General features: G+C 41.3%; 1 protein-coding gene and 1 long non-coding RNA gene across 3 annotated transcripts in view; one reads left to right on the forward strand and one right to left on the reverse strand.

Moving 5' to 3' along the window:
• The first annotated feature begins 531 nt into the window (after positions 1–531).
• LOC135300749 (uncharacterized) lies at positions 532–12,748 on the forward strand. Of its 2 annotated transcripts, none has more exons than XR_010362510.1 (3): positions 532–652; positions 1,153–1,589; positions 12,645–12,748. It is a non-coding gene; the product is annotated as an uncharacterized LOC135300749 (long non-coding RNA). The 2 variants fall into 2 exon arrangements; XR_010362511.1 differs by having other exon boundaries at positions 562–652; positions 1,432–1,589.
• NTF3 (neurotrophin 3) overlaps positions 12,568–22,026 on the reverse strand; it is a 49,726-nt gene continuing 40,267 nt past the window's right edge. The window contains exon 2 of the mRNA XM_064420521.1: positions 12,568–16,317. Within this exon, the coding sequence (XP_064276591.1) occupies positions 15,523–16,317 (795 nt within the window). The 3' untranslated portion in view covers positions 12,568–15,522. The remainder of the gene's footprint in view (positions 16,318–22,026) is intronic.

A 22,026-nucleotide genomic window follows, 5' to 3' on the forward strand; every position in this document is an offset into this window, starting at 1 on the left:
GATGAAACCTGCAGGGCAATTCCTCTGGTGCTAAGATGTTTGAGAGGGTCACAGCCTCCTGTGTCTGGAGGCAATCAAAGACGAGTGGTTTATGGGTTGTGTGCAAGTCCGAATTATTGCATACATAAGGGTTTATTTGGTGATAGAAATTTAATGAAGTTTTACAAAGTAAAATATCTCCAATATTGATCCTAATGTTGATTTCATATTTATGGAAACACGCGCAGAGCATAGAGTAAACTCAGTGTCAGGAGGCAAATTATGGCACTGGTAAAACAGCTAAGATTAGCTTCTAATCACAGGGGAAAATATGAAAGAAAAAGCAGGGTTTCAATTCAGTCAGCATTTAACTAGTTATATGATCCAATATGAGCAAATAAATCCCATCAGCAACATCAAAACTTTATTTTTTTTCCAGGAAGGTTGGAACAAGATGATCTTTAAGGTCCCTTCCAACCCAAACCACTCCATAATTTTATGATTCTATGGGTCTATGATTCTGTGATTCTATGGTTCTATGATGCAGAAGATGCAGAAGAGCTGCTTCAGACCAAGCCTGAGCCCAAATGTGTTGCCTATTCATATCCCACAACTGCGGAAATCCCCTCCTGACTGTCCCAAAGTCATGATGCCACCTCTCATGATGGAAAAGGTTCATCATATGTGTTGTTTTGGGGGCCTTTGTGGTGGACAAAGGTCTGGGGACACCGTAGAGGCTCCAGTTGTCCTATGCAGCCATACTGTGACAATCGTGGGCAGCAAAGCTAAGCGGAAACTCTCCTTTGAATTCTGCTGATATTGATTTGGTGTCTTCACAATCTCCTGTGCCCTGTCATTGGGGTATTTCTGCTCTTACTGTAAAATATTTGACACAATAATTCAGCCACAGAGGAGAGGCGAGCTGTAAATCTGTAACTGGGGTTGTTTTCACTTGTTTTGAGCAGTTCAAAGTGCTTTCAAAATGTTTCAGTTAGGTGGGCTGCTATTGTGGGTATCATGCTGCAAAAACAAACTGGAAATATCAGGATGAATACATGAGCAACATTTGTTGAGGGTTTTTTTAGGGTGACTTGAGGGTTTTTTTAGGGTGAATTTTGATTATTTTATTTTCTTTCCTTTCTGGACTTCTGGAATTGTCTTATCACTCTTCAGGTAACTCAGCAGTGAGTTACCTGAGTCACTCCTTCTGTGATGGAGCTGTAACAAGCACTCTGCTGGAGCATCCCCTCCCTGGGTAACTTCGTGCACGTCAGTAAATCGAGTCCTGCAGGCTTGTGCAGGGCTGCACAGGCTGAAGTCCACAACAGTTCTCACATGCTTAAAGACATGCCTCAGTATTTCCAGGACTGGAGCCTGACTTCTCCCACTGGGGAATTGTGCTCTTCCTGAGGCTTTTGCCCCAGTGGGCTTGTGGAAATTTGTCTCTTTAAGTCTTGCAGAGCTGAACTGCTCCAGTCTTCCTGTAGACATTTTGCAAGTGCTGACTGCTGGGTGCCTGTTCTGGTTTGTCCCTGTCCTGCTTTTCCACATGCCTCTCCTTCCACCTCTGCAGCTCACACATGTGATGATCCAAAAAGCCTCACCCAGAGGTAAGTCTGGCTTTTCTTTTGTGTTTGATCATGGTGAAAATGCTGTAACACATTGTTTGTGGTATGAATGTCCACAGATTTGAAAAAATGTCTCTGTTCTCTACTGCTGAAGAGCAGGGTCTGTTCCAGGATGCAGCACTTTACCAGAGTACACTGATTAAGCAGACTTCTGAAGGCTCTTTCATTTGCAATCTGAAGGGGTATTTTTGTTTTTCTCTGTAGCTCAGGCAGCTTTACTGTCAGTGGTAAATGCTTAAAACAGGCGCCAGACAGGTGCTCTGTTTATTGCATAAATAAAGTTCATTTTGCAGTAGTCTTGGATTTGGAAATACAACGCAAAGGTAGGAGCTGAAGGTAGTAAGAGGCACAGTAGGTGAAAGAAATGTGATGTGTCAAACAAATGTCAATTCTCAGACCTCTGTCATGCACTGAGTCACTAAACAGCAGTACTGAATGTTGCCACCCTCGATACATCCCATATTATGTCAGCTAAAAATCTGGATGCCACTGAATGGCTGAAAACTAGTTTCTGAAGAGTAATAAGTTATGATACTGTGATAATGAGTATACTAAAATAATAACTTTGAAATAATAAGGACTAGTATTTGCAAGAAAAGGAAGTGAATTTGGAAGCCTGATTTCCATCAGAAAACAAAAGTTTTAATTGAAAGAGCTGACAGGCTTGCCTACAAAATAATATAACAGCAGGAGATCTACAGAATCTTTTTCTATGAATGTGGTTAGCCTGCAGGAAATTCATACATAAGCTCAGGAATCTACCCTTTTCTTCTGGAATGCCAACAGCTTATCCCAGGGAAAAATGTGAGTAGTAGCTATTACATCATAAAGCAGCCAGTTACACTGCAAGATGACAGTCATTTTCTGCTTTGTGCCCCTTCCAAGCTTTGCAGGGGATTTAGCTGTTAAGACAGAAAACTGCAGAAGCTGTCCCTGTTCTTCATTTGTCATGTACAGCAGTCTGGAAAAAAAAAATCAAAAAGGTGCAATAGTGGGGAATGCCGATCTGGCAGAAAGGAGAGTGCAAGGATGCAGACAATCAGTTGCCTGTGTCCTGTGCTGCTACAAAATGTGATGCTTGGGAAGTGCTGAGAGTGTTTACAGCTCCTGAGCCTGGATCTTGTGACCTATGATTCTTCTGTGGTGGTTTGAGTGTTTGCAGAGCTCACTCTCAAGCAGAGGTGCTGCTGACGGATGAGTATTTTACCCCTTGCAACACCCGTGGCTACATTGTGCCTGCCTTGTGTGGGTTTTGCTTCTCAGCTGACATGGAGGAGAGCTCTGCAATCCTGAATTGTAGCACACTTCAGTCTGTGCTCTGGCTTGGGCCAGCCACTACCTACACAGAATCTCAGAATCCTGGAAGGGACCACAGTGGGTCACTGGTCCCACCTCCCTGCTCCAGCAGGGCCATCCCACAGCACAGGGCACAGGGATGTGTCCAGAGGGGTCTGGAATATCCCCAGTGAGGAGACTCCACACCCTCTCTGGACAATCTGTTCAGGGCTCGGTCAGTGCCCAGGGAAGAAGTTCTGCCTCCTGTCCAGGTGGAACCTCCTGGGATCAGTCCCTGCCCGTTCCTCTGGAGCCATCGCTGGGCCCCCGGAGCAGAGCCTGGGCCTGCTCGGAGCCCTCCCTGCAGACAGGGACACCCAGGGCTGAGGGCCCCTCTCAGCTGGGGCTCCTCTGGAGGCTGGACAGCCCCAGCTCCCTCAGCCTTTCCCTGCCAGAGATGCTCCAGGCCCTAAATCATCTCTGCATCCTCCACTGGCCCTGCTCCAGGAGCTCCATGTCCCTGCTGTCCTGAGGAGCCCAGAACGACAGCTCTCCAGATGTGCCTCACAGGGCTGGGCAGAGGGGCAGGATCACTCCCTGAACTGCTGGCAATGTTCTTCCCAATGCACCCCAGGACACCACTGACCTTCTCAGCACCAGGGCACTGCTGACTCATGGACAGTCACAGCAATCCTAAATGGTGGGGCCAGGTTTTGTCCTTGGAGCAGTGGAAATTGTTCAGCTGGACACTGCGGTAGAATGGGAGTGTTCAACCCTGCAGGATCTGACATATTCCTGGGTTTTGTGAATCACTTCAAACACTATCAGCAACGGAGGCTCCTTTCTCAGCTGCCTGCTTTTGGTGCAAGTGCCGTAGGAACATTTTTCCGTGTACTTGCAGCCCAAATGTTGCCTTTACAGGCAGTAGAAGGCATTGTCTGGTGCAGAAGAGACGTCTGCTCCCAAGATCATGCAAACGTCTTTTGATGTGCTGACTTCCTACTCCTTGGCTTGTGTTATAGGAGCAATATGAATTTAGTGGGAAATCCTTTTAAAACGTCTAATATTTCATTGTTACTTTGAAGACTGCTGGCCCGGCCTGTGGGACAGAGCTGTGCTGCCATCTCAGAGGAATGTGGCCCTGCCTTTCTCCACACGTAGCCATCCTGGCTGAAGTCCTGTACTGATCAAGCAGACGGTGCCTTTCCATTCAACCACCTTTCAATCAGCCATGGAGCAGAACTTTGTTCTGCCTTGCTGTCCAGCTGTTATTTTACAGCTGTGTTCCCAGATTAAGGAACCGGTTATATTTTTAACTCCCAAAATGTCTTTCCCATTAGCGCTTTCCCACTTGATCTGTGTGGGTGGCCTGCAGCTCCCTGGCACCAGCTAACACTTAACCTTGGTCAGTCTTCCAGAGCTGATTGACCCTGTCACCTGCCCAGCCCAGCAATGGGTCATTGTCTTGCACCCAATTCATCATCTCTATTGCAAACTGCACATTTGAGGATTGGTATTTTGTCCCCACTGCCAAACATCCAAAGGACTCCCCCTCCTTGCTCTCTCCTCTCCCTTATTTGAAGCCATTTGTCCTGGGATTTCCATCTCTGTCCTATGAACCCTTTTATTTTTGGTCAGTGTTGACAGATTTAACTTCATTTTCAGAGCTCACACTTGTGCTGAAAGCACCTGGGACTTCCCCTTTACAGAAGATCTTAATTTGAAATGCTGGAATTTGTATGTAACCTATGCTAGGGACAAGTCTTCCAGCCCACTGGAGGCTTCTGGCATTACAGAGTATGTCAAAAGAAAAAAAAAAAAATTAAAACTCACAAAAGGGAAAAAAGGGAATCAATAACTAAATAAATGTATAATAAATATATATATATAAAAAATATATATAATATATATATTATATATAAAAATATATATAATATATATTTTTTATTTATATATATATATAATATATAAATGTATAAACCTGTGGTGAGAAATTCTATTTTTTAGTATTTTAAAGGAAAACTAATTCCATTAAGCACTAGACTCATGTTTTCTGGGCACTTCACTCCATCAGTCCCAAAAATCCCTCTCATTTAGCCCAACCCCCTTTCTCCTCATAAGTAGTTGCTCTTTTTAGCCTGTCAGTGCATGTTGTACCAGGAGACAAACAAAGTGGTCTGCAAATAAGGTTGTGATCCTGACAGAAAATGGGTCTATATCCTTTGTCCTTCTTTTTAAGTCTTTGATGCAATTCACCCCTCCCTAAGACAGGGGTGCCCATCCTGCAGCATCCAAGCTGTTTCCATCTGGCCAAAAAATTCATCTCACAGTCTGATTTTGGCCACCTTTCCATAGAGTCTTCCACATTTGAGTGACATACTAATAAATTCGTCTGGAGAACGAATAAGAGCAGAACAAGAAGTTAGCTGGGAGGGAAGAGAGATGTGAAGGCAAGTGTTAGTGCTGTCCTGACAGCAGTTTGCCAGCTGCAGTGACAGATATTGGTCCTTTTCTTTTAACACCTCTGGACTTCCACAGTGAAGGATCTCACCTACCCTGACATCGAGGATGACATTAAACAACATTTAAGTCTGTGTGTTTGCTCTAAATTTCCCATAATTTTTTTGAGCTGACTAGCAAGGACTTGGGAAAGTGTAGGACTTCATAGTAGCAACTTGCTTAAGTCTTGGTTTGGGTGTATGGATGATAGGAGGGATAAATTCAGAGAAATGCTTTCTTTGGGCATGTCACTAAAATATTCACCTGCAGTTGTAGCAGCCTTCAAGCAGGTATTGGAATAAGAGATATAAGGCAAGGAGTAAGTAATCTATCATCATTACCTAAAAGATTTTCTGTTTCTTCAGCACTTTTTAGAAAGTGCTGCTGTCAAACCTGTCATTTGAAGGAAAGGGTTCAATTTGCCTTCGGACATTGACTTGAGCACCTCAGTCACTGAAGTGACCTCAATAACTTCACCCTAGGTCTAAAGTTGTTCCCACAGTTATCCACAGAATTACTTTTCCCCCTGGCATTCCTAGTTATCTCTGTATGTAACTGACTTCCCTTTCCCCAGCATCCCATGCAGGCAATTGCATTCACATCCAAGTTCATTGGAATGACTTTTTCAAGGAAGAATTTGTGAAGTGCTGCCAAACGCTTTACTGCTAATTTTGTGCTTTGATTTCTAAAACCAATGAATGATCAGGTTTTTTTAGTGTGTTCTTTTCATTGCCCTATAAATCCATGGTGTTTTATTGACCATGGTTCAATTATCAAGCACATAACTCAGGACCCACCAGAAATTTTTTGAAGCCTTTCGCAAACTTACATGGTTTTTGGATCAAGGCTTAAATGCTTACAGATTATCTTTTGTACTTCTTTTACCCTGGGAGTTTAAAATAAAATTTGTAGGATGGACACTAAGAGGCTTGATCATATTATTGTTCCATTTGGAGTTTTCTTAGTGAACAACTATAAGTTCCAGGAATAAAATCACTAATGATCCTTATTATTACCCTGATCCCTAAAAACATTTGAGCATGTGTTCAGTTTTAAGCACAGGGTTAATCTTACCAACTTCTTGACAGCTCTTTTGCCTTTAAAACTGGACATGAACTTAAGAGTTATTTTGGATCAAGACTTATGCAAGCAGTTAGAGTGAATTAAATCCACTTTAATGCAGCTATGGAACTGTCTTTTATGCAAGCTATGGAACTGTCTCTCAGTAAATCCTGATTGTGGTTATGTGGTTTGGGGGTTTTTTTTGTGTGTGGTTTGGTTTTGGTTTTTTTTTTTTTTTTTTTTTTTTTTTTTTTTTTTTGGGGTTTTTTTTTTTTTCCACAATGAATCTATAAACCACTCCTACAGACACTATTAGCAGAGACCCACTAAATGTTTTAAGCACAAAAATCTCTCTGACAGCAGAATTTCAGCTCAAGCTATTATATTTTATTTTGCTGGAAAATTAATGTATTTTGCAAGGCGGAGGGGGATGAACCCTCTAGGGGAAAAAACACCAATTACTGCTATTATCAAAGGTCAGCTTATTTTTTCCCCTAAGTTTGCAAACTTCTGGATTTAATTTTTCCTCATTTTCTGCTTTTCTCTGCTAAATTTAGGGGTTTTTTTTAAGCTCCAGTTCTGGCTTTCCAGTGAATTTCTTGATATCACCTTATGTGTTATTGTCTGTATTCACACCTCCTGAACTCTAGCTATTCACTCATGGAGCCTGCACTGTTCCCACTGTGCAAACCATTGCTTGGGGCAATGGAATATTTAGTAAACACTTCATGGGAGAATGGATGACCTCAGGGCTGACAGAAGTGGACACTTCAGATTATGTTTAGGCCCTGTAAAATCTCTGGTATTTATGAAGATTTTATGGAAAAGCAGATGAAGAGAAAAATATCAAGGAAATTTTCTTAGCCACGAAGTCAAACTGTATTTGCAAACTGAGCCATTATTAAAGGCTGCTAGAGGCTTCGAAATTCAGGACATGATGCTTAACCATTATCAACCATTTCAGTTTATTTCAGGCTGTAATTCTGTAAGGTTTATAATGTAGTAAAATTTATCATGCTAATTATGCTCTATAATACCTACTGAAAAATGCCTGGGAAAGCCAAAACCATGAAGTCTCTGGTGAACTAAAAAGAAACTCACTTTCAGCAGGATTGGGATCTTTGTCTTTTCTCCAGATGAACTGCTGTTACTTAAAACAGTTTTGTTTCTGAACAAGAGCATCTTCACTGAGCCTGCAGAGTGCACATGCTACTTTCATCTCCATGTTTTCTTTTGCTGGCAGTAGTTATGAATTTCAGAATTTAATTCTGAATGCCAGTACCTGCACATCTAACTTTGATTTCTCATAATTTCTTTAAACAAAACCAAACCACTGGAGTTCCATCTGAAGCAAGAATCAGAGTTGATGTTGAATTCTCTGCATTGTGGCTCTCAGGGGAGATTGCCTAGCTGGTGGCATGGAAAACCCCTAAGGTTTGCCTGGTGAGCTGCATTGAATCAATCTGAGAGCTGTCAACAATATCCCTCCAAGGAGGACAGAGGTAATTTAAAGCACGGAAGTGTAGGTCCCTATAATCTATCCCATTAAATAATTCCATCAGCATCCATCACGGAGCTTCACAGGGCAGCAGCGACACGGCACACAGAAATTGAGACTCTGAGCTTGCACAGAGCCCACCACCTGCTTTCAAATGTCACACATGTAATTCCAACCTTTATTGTATCAGTAAAAACTGGGATTAATCCCACTGAAGTCAGACATTAGACCTGCATGAGATCAGAATAAAGCTGAGTATTTATTAGTTCTATATGTGACTTAGATACTTTTCACTATTCATATATTTTTTTTCCTGTACATTCTGGATCCAAATAAACTGTTCAACAGCAAATACTGCTAAAAAATCCCACCAGATTTTGCCTTTCATTTTGTGTGGAGCAGGTCCAGACCATTGCAACAATGGTTTGATATTTCTTAAAGTTGGTTTATGAAACAGCATTATGGATCCTTCTCCTTGAGATCTCATGGAGGGAGATGAAGGGCATGCCCTGGATCAGCCTCTGAAATGATGGAGTTGTCCTTGTGCTGTCTTTGCCTGACTGTTGTGAATGGAGAAGTGTGTTCTGCAGCTATTCGGTCACTGCTCTCCCTTTTTGTGCCACTGACACCCTTGAATCTCCCTGGACATTCAGGAAAAGAAAGAAAGGATCCACAGGGATTTCTGAGCTCTTCTCCTCAATTCAGGCTCTGTACTGAGGTGCTTTTCATTGTCACTCACATGCAAATTCTCCCTGCATCAGGGTCTCCATCAGGAAACTTCACCACATAATTTTGTAGTGAAGGGAAAATAGATGATTGAAAAGCTCTACTCAATAAGAATTTTCTTCTTTCTGCCTAAGTTCTCTGTTCTCCAGCACCCTCATATACTTCTGAGAAAACTACAGGCAGCAGGCCCTTTCTCAGAAACCCATATCTTCCATTTCTGTGGAAAAAAATTTTTAAAAAGCCATGGGAGTTTGAGACAAAACTGTTCCCATGAGAACTCTCTCTTGCATAATTGCTGTTATCTGATTATGGTGGGAGAAGGGGTTTTTTCACCTTTACCCCCGCCTAGGATAAGTACCATGTTCCGATGCCAAGTCTCAGGAATCCAAGATTATTGACCTAAGGAATAAATGCCTCTGAGTCAGATTCTGGGATCAGAAGGATCCTGAGGGCTGCATTTTTTGTGTTTGAGGGATCTAGTTTTCAAGGAGGCCATGTAATAATTATTGCCCCATCCATCTCCCACTTCTTCCTCCCATCAGCTCTCCAGCTGACCAGATTCTTCCTCCTAAAGTCTTCAAACATGTGATAGCATGGTGTAGACACTGTGAATGTGGCAGCTGAGCTCTTGCTCTCTGCACAAAAAAAAAAAAAAATCCTTCCTGGTAGTTTTATCCTTAGGGCATAAACTCATGGATCATGCTCTGACCTGAGATTCGGCTCATCTATTGGGATAATTCTGAATGCTCTGTCAGCAGTGTGGAAATGAGCAAATTTCTGTTTTCTGAACTTACTGGGAATCACATTGAGTAGATTTGTGCAATAACAAAGATTACAAAAATTACGCTCTATGTGAGCAGTGGGCTGTGTCACATACAAATCTGACTCACGATATTTGTAATAACTGGAAAAAAGCTGTCATTCAATATTTTAAAACATATTTAATCTTGGGGCCTGAGAAACCGATTTTGTCATTTTCACAGGTTTGTTTTCACTCTCTGCTGTACAAGTGTGGGACTTGCAACTCTCACATTGCTCAGCAGTTTTAGAGCCATATTTCTGCTTCATTATCCACAAAGATTGCACACCACAAACCTCTACAAGCAGTAAGTTGAGGTGATTATTTTACAAAATCTGGTGAGTAAAACAAAACAAAGATTTGTATTAAAATTCCTCTCTCAGACACTGAGAACATAAATAAGAATCAACAGAGGTTATTTGCAGTGCTGGACACAGTATTTTGCTGCATACTTCCATTTACAGGGTTCTTTTCTTTTGTAAATTGCTGCTAAATATATGTGTACTGCTCATACCAGACAGTTCAAAACTTATTTTAAAACCTAAATCCCTGGAACTAGACAAAGTAATGAGAAATTTTTATGAACTCATGTTAAAAACTTGGCCTGTTCTGTTTGGTGGATAATGCTTCCAGCATGGGCTCCCCCTCATGCATTCAATTGGATTTAGTACTTTCTGAGCCAAATTTGGCCCTCACTTAACAGCTTCATAGTCCTGAGTGCTGAAAACAGCGGCTGCACAAGGTAACTGAGAGCAAGGCTTCGTCATTTTTGCTCAGCGAGCATGGTTAACTCCTCATCAACACAGAGGGATTAACCCCAATTAATAGAGATTCATTTTCCTTCTGAATTACTTCTACAGATGATCTAATGGTATTTATTTAACCCTTATCATAGCAGGAAAGAGCCTTTCATCTGATGTTACAGTTGAACAGCTGAATTGTCCCTCACTTTCTGAAATCTCTGCAAGACGTTTGCCACCCAACAGCTCCAACTCCCTGCATGTTTCAGCTCTTCCTTTGCTTTCCTCACACTCTCCACAGGAATATTTTTGTTTAGAGGAAAGGAACATGCTACCTGCCTCCTTAGCAGTCTCCCCTGGATGAATTAGCTGGTCTGTCAATGACTCTGTCTGCTCCCTGTGACACAGGTGAAGAGTGACAATGTCCTGTGTTTTGGAGAGGGCCATTGCTGCAACCATGGCAGCCTTTTCCAGAGGGTATACCGAGATTCACACAAGGCATGTTTATGTGAACTGAGAAATTGTTCTCCTGCCAAAGATTATCCCTGGAAGTGCTCAAGGACAGGTTGGATGTGGCTCTGAGAAACCTGGTCTAGTGGAAGGTGTCCCTGCCCATGGCAGAAGTGTTGGAATGAGATAATCTTTAGGGTCACTTGGAAACCCAAGCATTATAGGATATTCTGGGCATCTGAACCCTTGGACTGCAGAAAGCAAACCTTGATCACCAGCCCTTGATCATGCAACTCAAGACTGAAATCCGAGGAGGAGATGTGTGAAGGTGGATGCAAAGATGGCACATGGCTGCCTCATTCTCTCTTTGCTCTTTGGTTGTTGTGTACACAGCTACTTCTCAATCAGCCTGGTCATGATCTCATCATGTCATGTGTGGGTAAGAGCTCCAAAATAGAGCCCTTTGATCAAAATGTCCAGAAACATGAGGTCATGACATCAAAAGACCAGTTCTGTGATGAAAGTATGGCTTTCAGGTGCCACTGGCTTCAAAGCTCAGCCCTAAAACAAAGGAGAAATCTATATTTGGGGACATTCATGCAAAGCATTACCACTTGTTGATCCTCAGAGGTGCCAAAGCAGCTAGAGATTACCAAAACAAACAAACAATCAAAAAATTCAAAGGGACAAGAAAAAAAGGAAAGAAAATTATGCAGCTCATTAATGTAACGTGCTGCAGGAAAAAAAATACTTTTCTTCCCGCCCCGCCCCCCCCCCCCCCCCCCCTTGCCCCCACAGAAATTAGCTACACCATTAAATTAGGGATGTCATTGCTGAACTCCACAGTCACCTGCCCAGAACTGCAGGGACCCACAGTGGTAGTGAGTGGCCGACTTTCCCGGGAAAGTTTTTTGTTATCCTCATATTGCTTGGTTTTTTTACACCACATCTGTGCTTGCTTCGTCATTCTGCCATCTGCTGTAACAAAATACAGACAAACATTTCAGAGAACAACCCCTCCACACTTTAAAATGCTCCAAGCTGGAGCACAGCCTTTTACTTCTCACAAGCTGTAGTGCTTATTATCTGATCCTACTCCTCTTCCTCCTCCTGTCTCCTGCCCCATATCCATGATGAACTACACATGCTTAGCAAGCATGGAGAGCACAGAATGCCATTGCTTTTGCCACAATATTTCTGTTAAATGAAACAAATATTCCTGCGCTTGACTTCACTGCGCAAACACATTCGCTGAGAGGTCAGAGATAGCAGGTCGTTATCATGAAATTTTTAATTTTGAAACTCCTGATCAGGCTCGTTTCCTGTTTGGTATTGTCTGCAGATACACAATGCAAAAGCCTTGGGTTGCTAAAGAATTGAAATAACAGAGTATGAGCAGAGTGGTTTTGAGCACACACTCTGCAAAGTCCAATCAAAGTTTCTTCCTGGTGCAGCCGCACAAATCTCTTGGTAGCAGTAAACTCTCTGCACAGACTTCATTCCTGAACACATGTTCAAAGGTGATAAAATAAATGCAGATGGTTTTCCAAAACCTCAGTGGAGCATTTTTTGCTGTTACTAAATGGACTGGAAAAAAACTAGGGGGAAAAAGCAGAGAAAATACAGTTTGACACAGACAGGCAATTTCAGAATAGCATTTGGTCATTTGGGAGAAAATCTAAATAAAATGTGTGTTTATAATGATCTATTGGCAAAACAATATTGACAGAGCATCTGAGCTGCCTAATGGAAGTGATTTTTAGAATGCTTAAATTAAACTGGTGTTGAGAACTGAATATTTTGTTTAATTACTTAACACAAACAAAAAAAGAGTTGGACAGGAATTTTGAATTCGTTGTGCCATGACCAAAGTCAACAATAAAACCATCCCTGGCTACAGTGATAAGAGAATTAGAATTTAACAAATTTATTACAGGCTTTGTTTACAAACTCGTTACAAAATTAGACAGCATCTTATGCGTACACAGAATTTACAGGAACATGTTACTGATGTGTGGGATTGCTTTGCTCTCTGGTCGAGATCTGCAGGTTTTTCTTCACTTGGGGCCTGATCCAGATTCCACCAGAGAAGGTGAGATTTTTATTTTTTTTTTCCCATTGACTTTAGTGGAAGTTAGATCAGATCCAGGGGGTAACACTTCCGCTCATTGTTTTCCTGGGGTGGGAAAGGTGCAGCCGGTCTAATAACCGTATGCACCACGCTTCGTTCTCATTTCATGTGTTTCAGGTGACAGGCATATTTACTCTGAGACATTTTTGCTGGCTGCTTGTAAAATACTTGTTAAAGTCAAGAGTCAAAGACCAGTCCCTGTTACTGGATTTACAGTGGAAAATGACAAATGGCTTTCTTTGAACCTTTAAAGAATGAACCTCCCTTGATTTTCAGTGAGCAGAAATAAAGGCATTAGAATCAACTCCATTGTTGTCTACATTGTTATAAAGCTATGTTTTCTTCCCTGTCTTCAACAGATTTTCTCTGGATTTACAGTAAAAAAATCTGGAGAAATGGATTTATGTAAACAAAAGTGACATCCACACTGCAGCAACAAGGTAGTTTCTGATTAATGGGATTCCACCAAGGTAAATTGGTCTTCTTACCTCCTCTTCTCACATGGAGATAGACCTATGTGGCACAGTGAAACAAAGAGATTTCTAAAGTTAGTGATCCATAACTATATCAGCTCTCAGTTGCTCCCAGCATCTGCAAACAATCTTTATTTGGGAACTCAGGATGTAAAATCAAACTTTTAATTTAATAAAAAATCCAGTGTGACAGAACTCTGAAAAATATGCTTATTCCCCCAAGCCAAAATGGTTAGTTAAAACTTAAACTTTCTTACTAGGAAAAGTAGCAAAAGCTCTGTGGGGTTGGGTTTTTTTATCTTTTTAAAATTTTGCCAAGAAATGAGAAATATTCTAATCAGATCTATCAGATACCGAGTTCCTTGTTATATTACGTCCTCTCATTTTAATGACTGCCTTGGTATTGAACCTCTGCAATTGTTATTGCTTGAAGCAAAGTTAGGATTTAGTGCTGAAGGTGATGATATTTCCTGTGAGGTAAATACCCTGGCCTCATGCTGAAAATTGAGAGGGTTCTCAAAAGCTTTCCTTCTGGCCTCCCCTGAAGAAAATACCCATGTGCTCCAACCTGGCTGTCCAAGACAGGACTGTTCCAGTGCTTGGCCTCAAGGCAACCTGTCCAGCTCCCTGGTGGTTTTATGGTGTGCAGTGGTCTCTGTAAGGGATTAGGGGAGACTGCACAATTTGCTGCCTTTCATAGCCAATTACATGTTTGAAGCTGGTTTTCCAGGAGTGAAAGCTGCATGAGCAAAGGCATCCTGCAGCCTCATGTTTGAGGGCTCTGATCTCGTTTCCATTTGTGATGCTGAACACGCTACGGCAGCAAAGGCTATAGCTATAAAACCCTCAGAAAATAAATGAGGGTAAAACTTTCTGAATAGCTGGTATTTCCCAGCCCTTGCTGTGGGTTGGATCTATCTGGACACAGATAACATGCAGCTCAGTCTGAATTCTGTTCCTAGCCATGAACTCTAATTTTCTTCCTGGGAGTGGGATCCCATCCAGGGCATTGCACAGCTAATGTGTAATGGGACATCTCTTCAAGTAGTGTCATTATTCCTGTCCCCAGTGGAGCTACATGACAATCCACAGAAGAGTCTGAGGTAAATACATGCCAGAACATTTGTCTCTCCTAAGCAACAACTCATATGTTTAATTGGGGAACTTCAGTCTAACTACAGACTTAATGGATTTTAGCCACCATCCATTTCACATTCCTGTGAAACCAGGTTTCTCTAGCAGATCAACACATTTTTCCCCCAGTGAAAGATGGAGAATAGATTGCTGAGGAGAAGGAAACCTTCGTACAGGCGTGCGGCTTTGATATCCACACCAGGATATCATATCTTTCTTTACTACAATGCGCAAACCAAGGGCTCTTTTAAGGTTAAGACACCACCAGCTTTGTTTCTAATTTAAAAACTCATACTGAGAGGAATGATCCAACAATGCTAGAAGCAGATAATTGATTCATGTGAGGAGGAAGTGACTGATCACAACAAACCATCTTTTATGTATTATATTAATGATCCATTTAGATCAGTGCTTGACTTCAGCAAGTTTTGGCTACAAATATTTCAGATTTTTTTCATATTTTTTCAATGATGCACTGGCAGCATTAGAAACAGTTGCAAAACAAATGTGCTTCCTAAACACAAATGGATGTTCCTGGATTACTAGCAGCCATTTTGAATTGCTAACAGAGGGAAAATTGTCATTTCACTGGCAAAACTGACGTAATACACAGAAACGTTATTTTAGGGATAACATAAAACGTTATTTTATGATGCCTGAAAAATTGACATCATCTGTAGGTACAACATGTATTTTGGTCCCTTTTTTTTTGGTGGTGAGGAGTCAACACTGCAGATCCAATTAAATATGAATGTATAGAGCAGGGAATATAAATATGTACACAACTCTTGGCATTGATCTGATTTTTAACAAGTTTACTAAATGACAGTCACTGGTTTGACAATACTGAATGAAAAATACTGATTTTACAGATTTTACAGGAAGGTTAAGGTATGCTGCCAACAAGCAGTGTCACAAACATAGTCTAAAAAACCCCAGAGCTGGCCACATAGAGGCACACACCCTTTGCTCTTGTTTATTGAGAGAGAAAGCTTATATACTGTAGATTTGCTGAAGTTTAATAAATAAGGTCAACTTATAATATATATAAAACAATATAAACATTTATATGCTACATGCATATCATATAATTTAAAGTAATAATTTATATAGCAAAGAGATGCAGATCTATGTTCTTCCTATTTTCCTGGACAAGGCACACACACAGGAGGTGTCTATCCGTATCCATCTCCAGCCCACCAGTTTGTTGTTTTCAGAAGTCAGTGCTCTGACATAAGTTTGGGATGTCTTGCATTGGGAATTCCAGTGCTTGTCATCAATGCCGCGGCAGCCGTTTTTTACAGGCTTGGCCTCTTTACACCTCGTTTCGTAAAAGTATTGCTTAACCGGAGAGTTGCCTGTTTTAATTTCTCCCAGAACAGTCACCTGGTGTCCCCTGATGTCGATGGCAGAGGATTTGTCCGTGACCCACAAACTTTCACTGTCACAAACGGAGTATTCCCCCCGGTGGCCCCTGTGCTCTGCGTACCGCTTCCGCCGGGAGGTTCTGTTTACCACCACGGAATTCCCAATGTAATCCTCCATGAGGTACAGTGGCGGCGGCTCCAGTGGTGTGTTGTCACTCAGGAGGACTCGAGGAGAGTTGTAGCGTCTCTGCTGCCTCAAGAGATCTGTATCCACTGAGATAACTGGCTGGAAGTCTGATTTCACATTTTCTTCTCCGTCTATGTCTTGCTGAACGTCTGTTTTCTGCACCGTGTTTTGATAGTTTTCCTTAATGTCTACCATCTGCTTAGAAAGCTTGTTTTTTAAAATGTCTGCCTGAATGAGTTTAATAATAAGAGAATTTATTGAATCTTCTGGCAAACTCCTTTGATCCATGTTGGAAGACTGGATGCCACGAAGATAAGCGAGAAATATTACATAAAACAAGATGGACATCACCTTGTTCACCTGTAAGATCTGCAAAGAAACAGAGAGTCAATGTTAAAATAGTCCAAGAAGGAGGTTTGCTAGAGGGTGTAAACATGAAAATTGGGATTTTTTTTTTATTAACATCTATGTCTTTAAGGAGAAATATATAGAGGTATAGAAACAGGCTGTGTGTTTCTTTGAAGATGCTATTTGTTATACTTTATAATGAGTACAAACTTTCTTCTGAATTTTTTTTTCAATATTTCATCTATAGGCCATTCATTTTTAGGCCTTGCTTTTCCCCTTTCCAGGCGTAGTAGCATATATATCAGTTAAGCCCTTTCTCTCCAGAGGTAGATGGTTCTTGGGATAGCATGGCCAGGGCTTGGCAGCAGAGAGAGGCCAAGTTACTTCCACAGAGTTTATTCTACAGAGAAGTTTAGTTTCAAACTTGCAGGATCATGCACAGTAGAAAACTGTCTCACTGTGTAAAATGAAAAAGTTCTGACTTTGCTAACTGTTGTCAGTTTTCGTGTGCTGAGATGTCTCAGACCCATCTAATTCATATTTATCCAGTGGCTTCTGTTTAATGTTACCATAAGGAAATAAATCCTGTGTTTCAATAGTGCTTTCATTCTCTTTCTAGTGAGGGAAAGGGTTCCTGAAGGAAAATAATACAGTCAAATCAGGAAGTGGGTATTAGGCCTCTATAATACAAGTGGGGAATTCAGAAGGACCCAGTGACCCAATCCCCATTTTGTGGGGGTGGTTTTCAGGACTGGGAACCTTTTTTTTGGTGGTTTTTAAAGAAGTTGTTTCATTACATTTATATAAAGTAAAACAAAACTGGCATCAATTAGAATATTCAAGGACAGACTGAGGACATCCCTCTCCCCACCGTCTCCTAAAATTCAAAAATCTTGATCAAAGATTCTGCATTTTGAAAACCATTTCTAAAAGTGTGCTGCTTCTTGGTACTTTGCCACGCACTGCTCTATATGGCTTCTTATGGTCTCCTTCTAATTCTACCTTCTGTCCATATTCTAGAAGCTTATTTGTCACTTCTTTTTTAAGTCTTTTTGTCATTTTGTTTGTGTAGCTGAGAGCCAAGAGCAACTGTCCAGGGAGGACAATTTTTTTTTCTCCATGTATATTTGGACACCTGTATATTTGGTATTTGCATTAATATTTAAATTAAATCAATTTTCAACATAAAATCCTAAGTCTTGGATGTGAACCATTCACTTCAGATCACACCTGTTTATGAGTTTGCTGCATAAGTAGTGGATTGAAGGAGAAAATATAAAACTCATCTTAGAGCACCCTCATAGTCTGTAATACTATGTAATAATTACCCTGACTGTAATACTGCTTGAAATGACTCAGGAAAGCCTTGAATTTGAGTTTCCTGCTCTGCAAACACATCCACCACATGCCAGAGACTTCTGGCACTCTGGGATGAAGGCACAGAGTCACAGACCCTGGGACAGATGGAGTTGGGAGGATCCTCAGGACATCATCTAGCCAATCTCACTGCTCACAGTATCAGCCAGGGCAGCTTGCAGAGAGCTGTGCCTACTCAGGTTTGGAATATCTCCATGGATGGAGACTCCACAACCCTCTAGACAACCTGTTCAAGTACTTCACCACCCTTAAACTTTAAAAAAAAAATAAATCATGTATCAGCAGTGTTTCCTATATCTCCGTGTTTTCCCATTTCCTCCTGTCCTTTCATGGACACACTTGAGCAGAACCTGGCTCCATCTTTATTAATCCCTCCTGTGGGGTATTTCTGCAGCTCAATAAAATCCCCCTGGGACTTCTCTTCTGGAGCATGAACAGCCCCAGCTCTGTCAGCCTCTTCTCCTGGTACAGTTGTCCTAATCCTTAATAATTTTCATGGATTTGCTCCTGTACTAAGGAGCTCGGAAGTGGACACAGCACTCCAGATGTGCCTCACCAGTGCTAAGATAAGGGGAAGGATACCCTCCCTCCTGAACAGAAAATTTTCCACTTAAAAAAAATAATCACCATTTTGTGCTCAAGAGGGTGAGCCATTTTCTGTTTCAGAAGGCAAAGCAAAAAAAGAAGAAAAAATCTTTAACTGAAGAGCCTTCTATCCACTCTAAACAAAACTTCTTTTTGCAAAACTGAGTCCCCACTTCACAGTTTGGAACAGCAGGAAAATCAGAGCTATCCTCTGTGGATGTGTGAGCTGTCCTTTTATGGACAAGAAATGTGTTTTCTCCATTCTCAGTTTGTCACAGTATGAGTTCACCTAAATCTAGACTGTTGCTTGCAGCAATGTTTTGATTTGGGGGGCAGGGGAAATCGAAGATGTTCAGTTACCATACAATTACTGTTATACCTGAATAAATACTAACTTAATGTAGATGGATCTCAGAGCCCAGACCTTTCTGGATAAAAAAATTGCTGTGCAATTTCAGCTTCCCTCAGCATAGAATTTTCTTTTAAAAACAGTAAAAATATTATTAAACAGATGTCATTGAGCAGATTTCTTGCAGCACCTGGAATCCACACATGGGGTGACACACAAGTCCACAGGCTGGTGCGCAAAGCTCTGACAGGGCTCAGCCCAAAAGCCAGAAGCATTATTCATGCCAACATGCAGCTGCATGCAATCCCTGCTCTGCTCAGTCTCAAAACTAAGTGGCACTAACAAAACACACAAGTTGGAGCAGGTGATGAGGTGGGAAAAGTAAGGCTGGAGTTTCTGCAGGCTCTCCTCAATGTCACGCTGCATGCAGAAAGGAAGGGCTGGGAACCTGAGAGTTGGAGAAGCTAAAAGGAGCTGTTTTTCTTCTCTGTGGAGGAACCCCATTAGTGGGAAAAATGTTGAAAAGTTTTACTGAACTTCATGTGAAACATCTTATGGATTTGATGGGAAAGATGTTAACTTTGAAATTCAACCTGTAGTTTGATTTATGCTTTATTTGCATTTGCTGCATTTGCTTTATTTGCTGCAAAAGTAAAAAGGTTTCAGAACAAATATTTTTCTGGGTGCAAAACTTTGAAAAAAACACAAAGATTGGTGAGATTACAGTTTTTAGGAAGTTACTCCAACCTAGGAGGTTCATAAGTGCTGTTCAGAAGTTCCAGTCCATAACTGAAAATTGTCAGGCTGTCCATGAAGTCCAGCACCTCAGAGTATGTTTAAAGCACTATTCTAGATAGGAGAAATGAGTGTTATTGGAAAACTGCAGCTGGTTTATGGCCTTGGCTGTAATATGATTATAAGACACATTAAAATTATATTTGTTTGCAGGTCTGAGGAGCATTGCATTTGATTAATGGCTCTTTGCCAAAAATGGAACGTTGTGCCTGTCTGACCTGCAGATAATTTGAGATTTATTTGGTGTGTATGTTGTTAAATCCATAAAAAGGAGAGGAAAATGTACAATATTAAAATGTTTATCTTTTCATATTTTCAAAGCAAATAATTCTGGTGTTTTGGGCCATGCCTCCAGAAGTTCCAGAGTGCAATTCACAAAGCAGAACAAATGCTTACTCAGTGCAGACCAGTAAGTAAATTACCTGTAGATGGGACTTAGATTGGAGGCATGATTTCAGCATATGCGTCCTGTCTGAGAGAATACTGACTCAAATTCCAGGTTCCTGGGGGGCCCAGGATTCTGTGTACCTCAGCAGAAGCTACCTCAGCACAAGCAGCTCTTTATTTGGCCTTTTGGAGTATGGTAGGAAAATCCCCCAAGAATTAAATCCTTCATGTGACTTTTTCTGCTCTGTCATTTGGATTATTTTTTGTTTTGTTTTGTTTTTCAATTCAGATTATTCATTTCAGGTGGAAAGATTTTGCCCAAGCGAAATTATTTTCCATGGTTAGGTGATGCTAGTGAGATATTTTTGTTGTTCTTCATAGTTCTTCTTGGAATTTTTCACATGTAAATTCCTGACAAAAGTTCATTTTGGCTGTGTTTGTGGCTGGTTTGCACTAAGCAAATTTGACCTGGACACTGCTGAAATTTGTGGCTCAGAGAGGAAAAGTAAAGAGCACAGAAAAAAAAATCTCATGCACTGCAAATCTGATTGATCTCCAAAATGTGGCTTTATTTTAATGGTTTGTATTCCTGCCTATCACTGCAGTTTTAGCAGGCTATTAATTCTGTCTGAGCTAGGTGGCTCAAAGTCTACATTTTGGAGAAGTAAATAAGCTTCTTTGCTCTTCCTTCCTTTATCTTCATTGATAAATTCAATCCCTAAAAAACTCTGGCAAACCATTTGCTTCTCTTTTCAGACTCACCACTTTATGTAGTAGTGAAAAATTTTGTTATTTTTGTTTGTGGTGATTTAAAAAATATGTGTATGGCTTTATTCTGGTCAGTTTCTGAACATTCCACACAGGGAAAGAGTGAGACATCATTTAAAATGTTCTGCAGAAAGCATGAAATCCTAGTACTGTGAGAGACTGCCCAAGTATTTACTTGTAAGTCATTGCTAAGAGGAACTGGAATAGAAGGAAAAGTCACTGGTGAGTTTTACATTCAGCATTGTAATACCCGACATGATTTATGTAAGCCAGCTTGAAGTGTTTGGCACTTCCTAAAAACATTTAGGAGCAGCTTCAGCTCTTCTTAACAAGCAACTAATGATCCTTTGTGGTGGCTGACAGCTTTTCCAGGCTTTTACCAAAGAGGAAAGTGTACTTATTGTCACTGTTTGCTGAACACTGCTTCCACGACTTCCCAAATCATGGATTACCCTGTTGATTCCCTCTTCCTAATAACTATGTTGGGAAGAAATGTAACCCTCTTCCTCTGTGCTTTGGTGGACATGGGGAAGGTACAGAACAAGAAAAGAATTCTGAATGTTCAGGAAGGTGGGAATGTGATATAACTGTGTCTGTAAATTTGCACTGTGTTCCTGAATAATAATCAACTGTTTGTACAAGATGGATATATGAAGGTAGGTTGCTGCAGAGTACTGAACGTCCCTGCAGACACCCTCCTGAATGCTTCTACATACGGAAATTTCAACACAGACAGATTGAAACTAAACCTTTCACAAGAGCCAGGCCCTCTGACAAGCTGAAGAATTCAGAGACGAAATCAAGTGATGGCAGCCCAAAGTGTTAACCCTCCCATCCTGAGGGGCAACCAAACCGGAAGTTAGAGTGAGGGGATTGGAAGCTAATCCATTCCCCTGGCACATTGGCAGGGGAGCACAGCTACACATCTGAGGGGAAATCTACCAAGGTTTCTTCATCTCTGCAGCAGCTCAGAGGTGTATTAATTAATTTACTCAAGGCCATTTATAAAAGAGAAGACACATCTGAGCACTGAGCCCCAGTAACCTCCAGTGAAAGGTGTACACCTAATTTCTTATGGAAATGGAGTTTGGCCCACAGAGTTACTGACATTTTTTCTTCAAATGACTGGCTGAGCAAAGCACAGCAGGACAGCTGCTCACCTGAGCATGTAAAACTCCTCTGCACTTGGAGCCAACCCACAGTACTGTGGTGGTGACCGTGACCCTAGTGGTCACTGGGGAAAGCTTTCCAAACTGGTGACATCTTCCTGAGGGCCAGTTCTGTGATGACACCTCTACTGCAAGGAGCAGTCTGTGCTCTGCACTGTCAGATGAGTTGTGTAGAGTCACACAGGTGATTGCAATAGCAGGAGTTTGTCTACATTTGATCCTTCCACAAAAATATCTGTATTTTTTTGGAAATCAAGAGGAGGCTGCTGGACACATACCTGCCTGATTCCAAGAGGAAGG

This window comes from Passer domesticus, chromosome 5, assembly GCF_036417665.1.
Source record: "Passer domesticus isolate bPasDom1 chromosome 5, bPasDom1.hap1, whole genome shotgun sequence".
Taxonomy (NCBI): Eukaryota; Metazoa; Chordata; class Aves; order Passeriformes; family Passeridae; genus Passer; species Passer domesticus.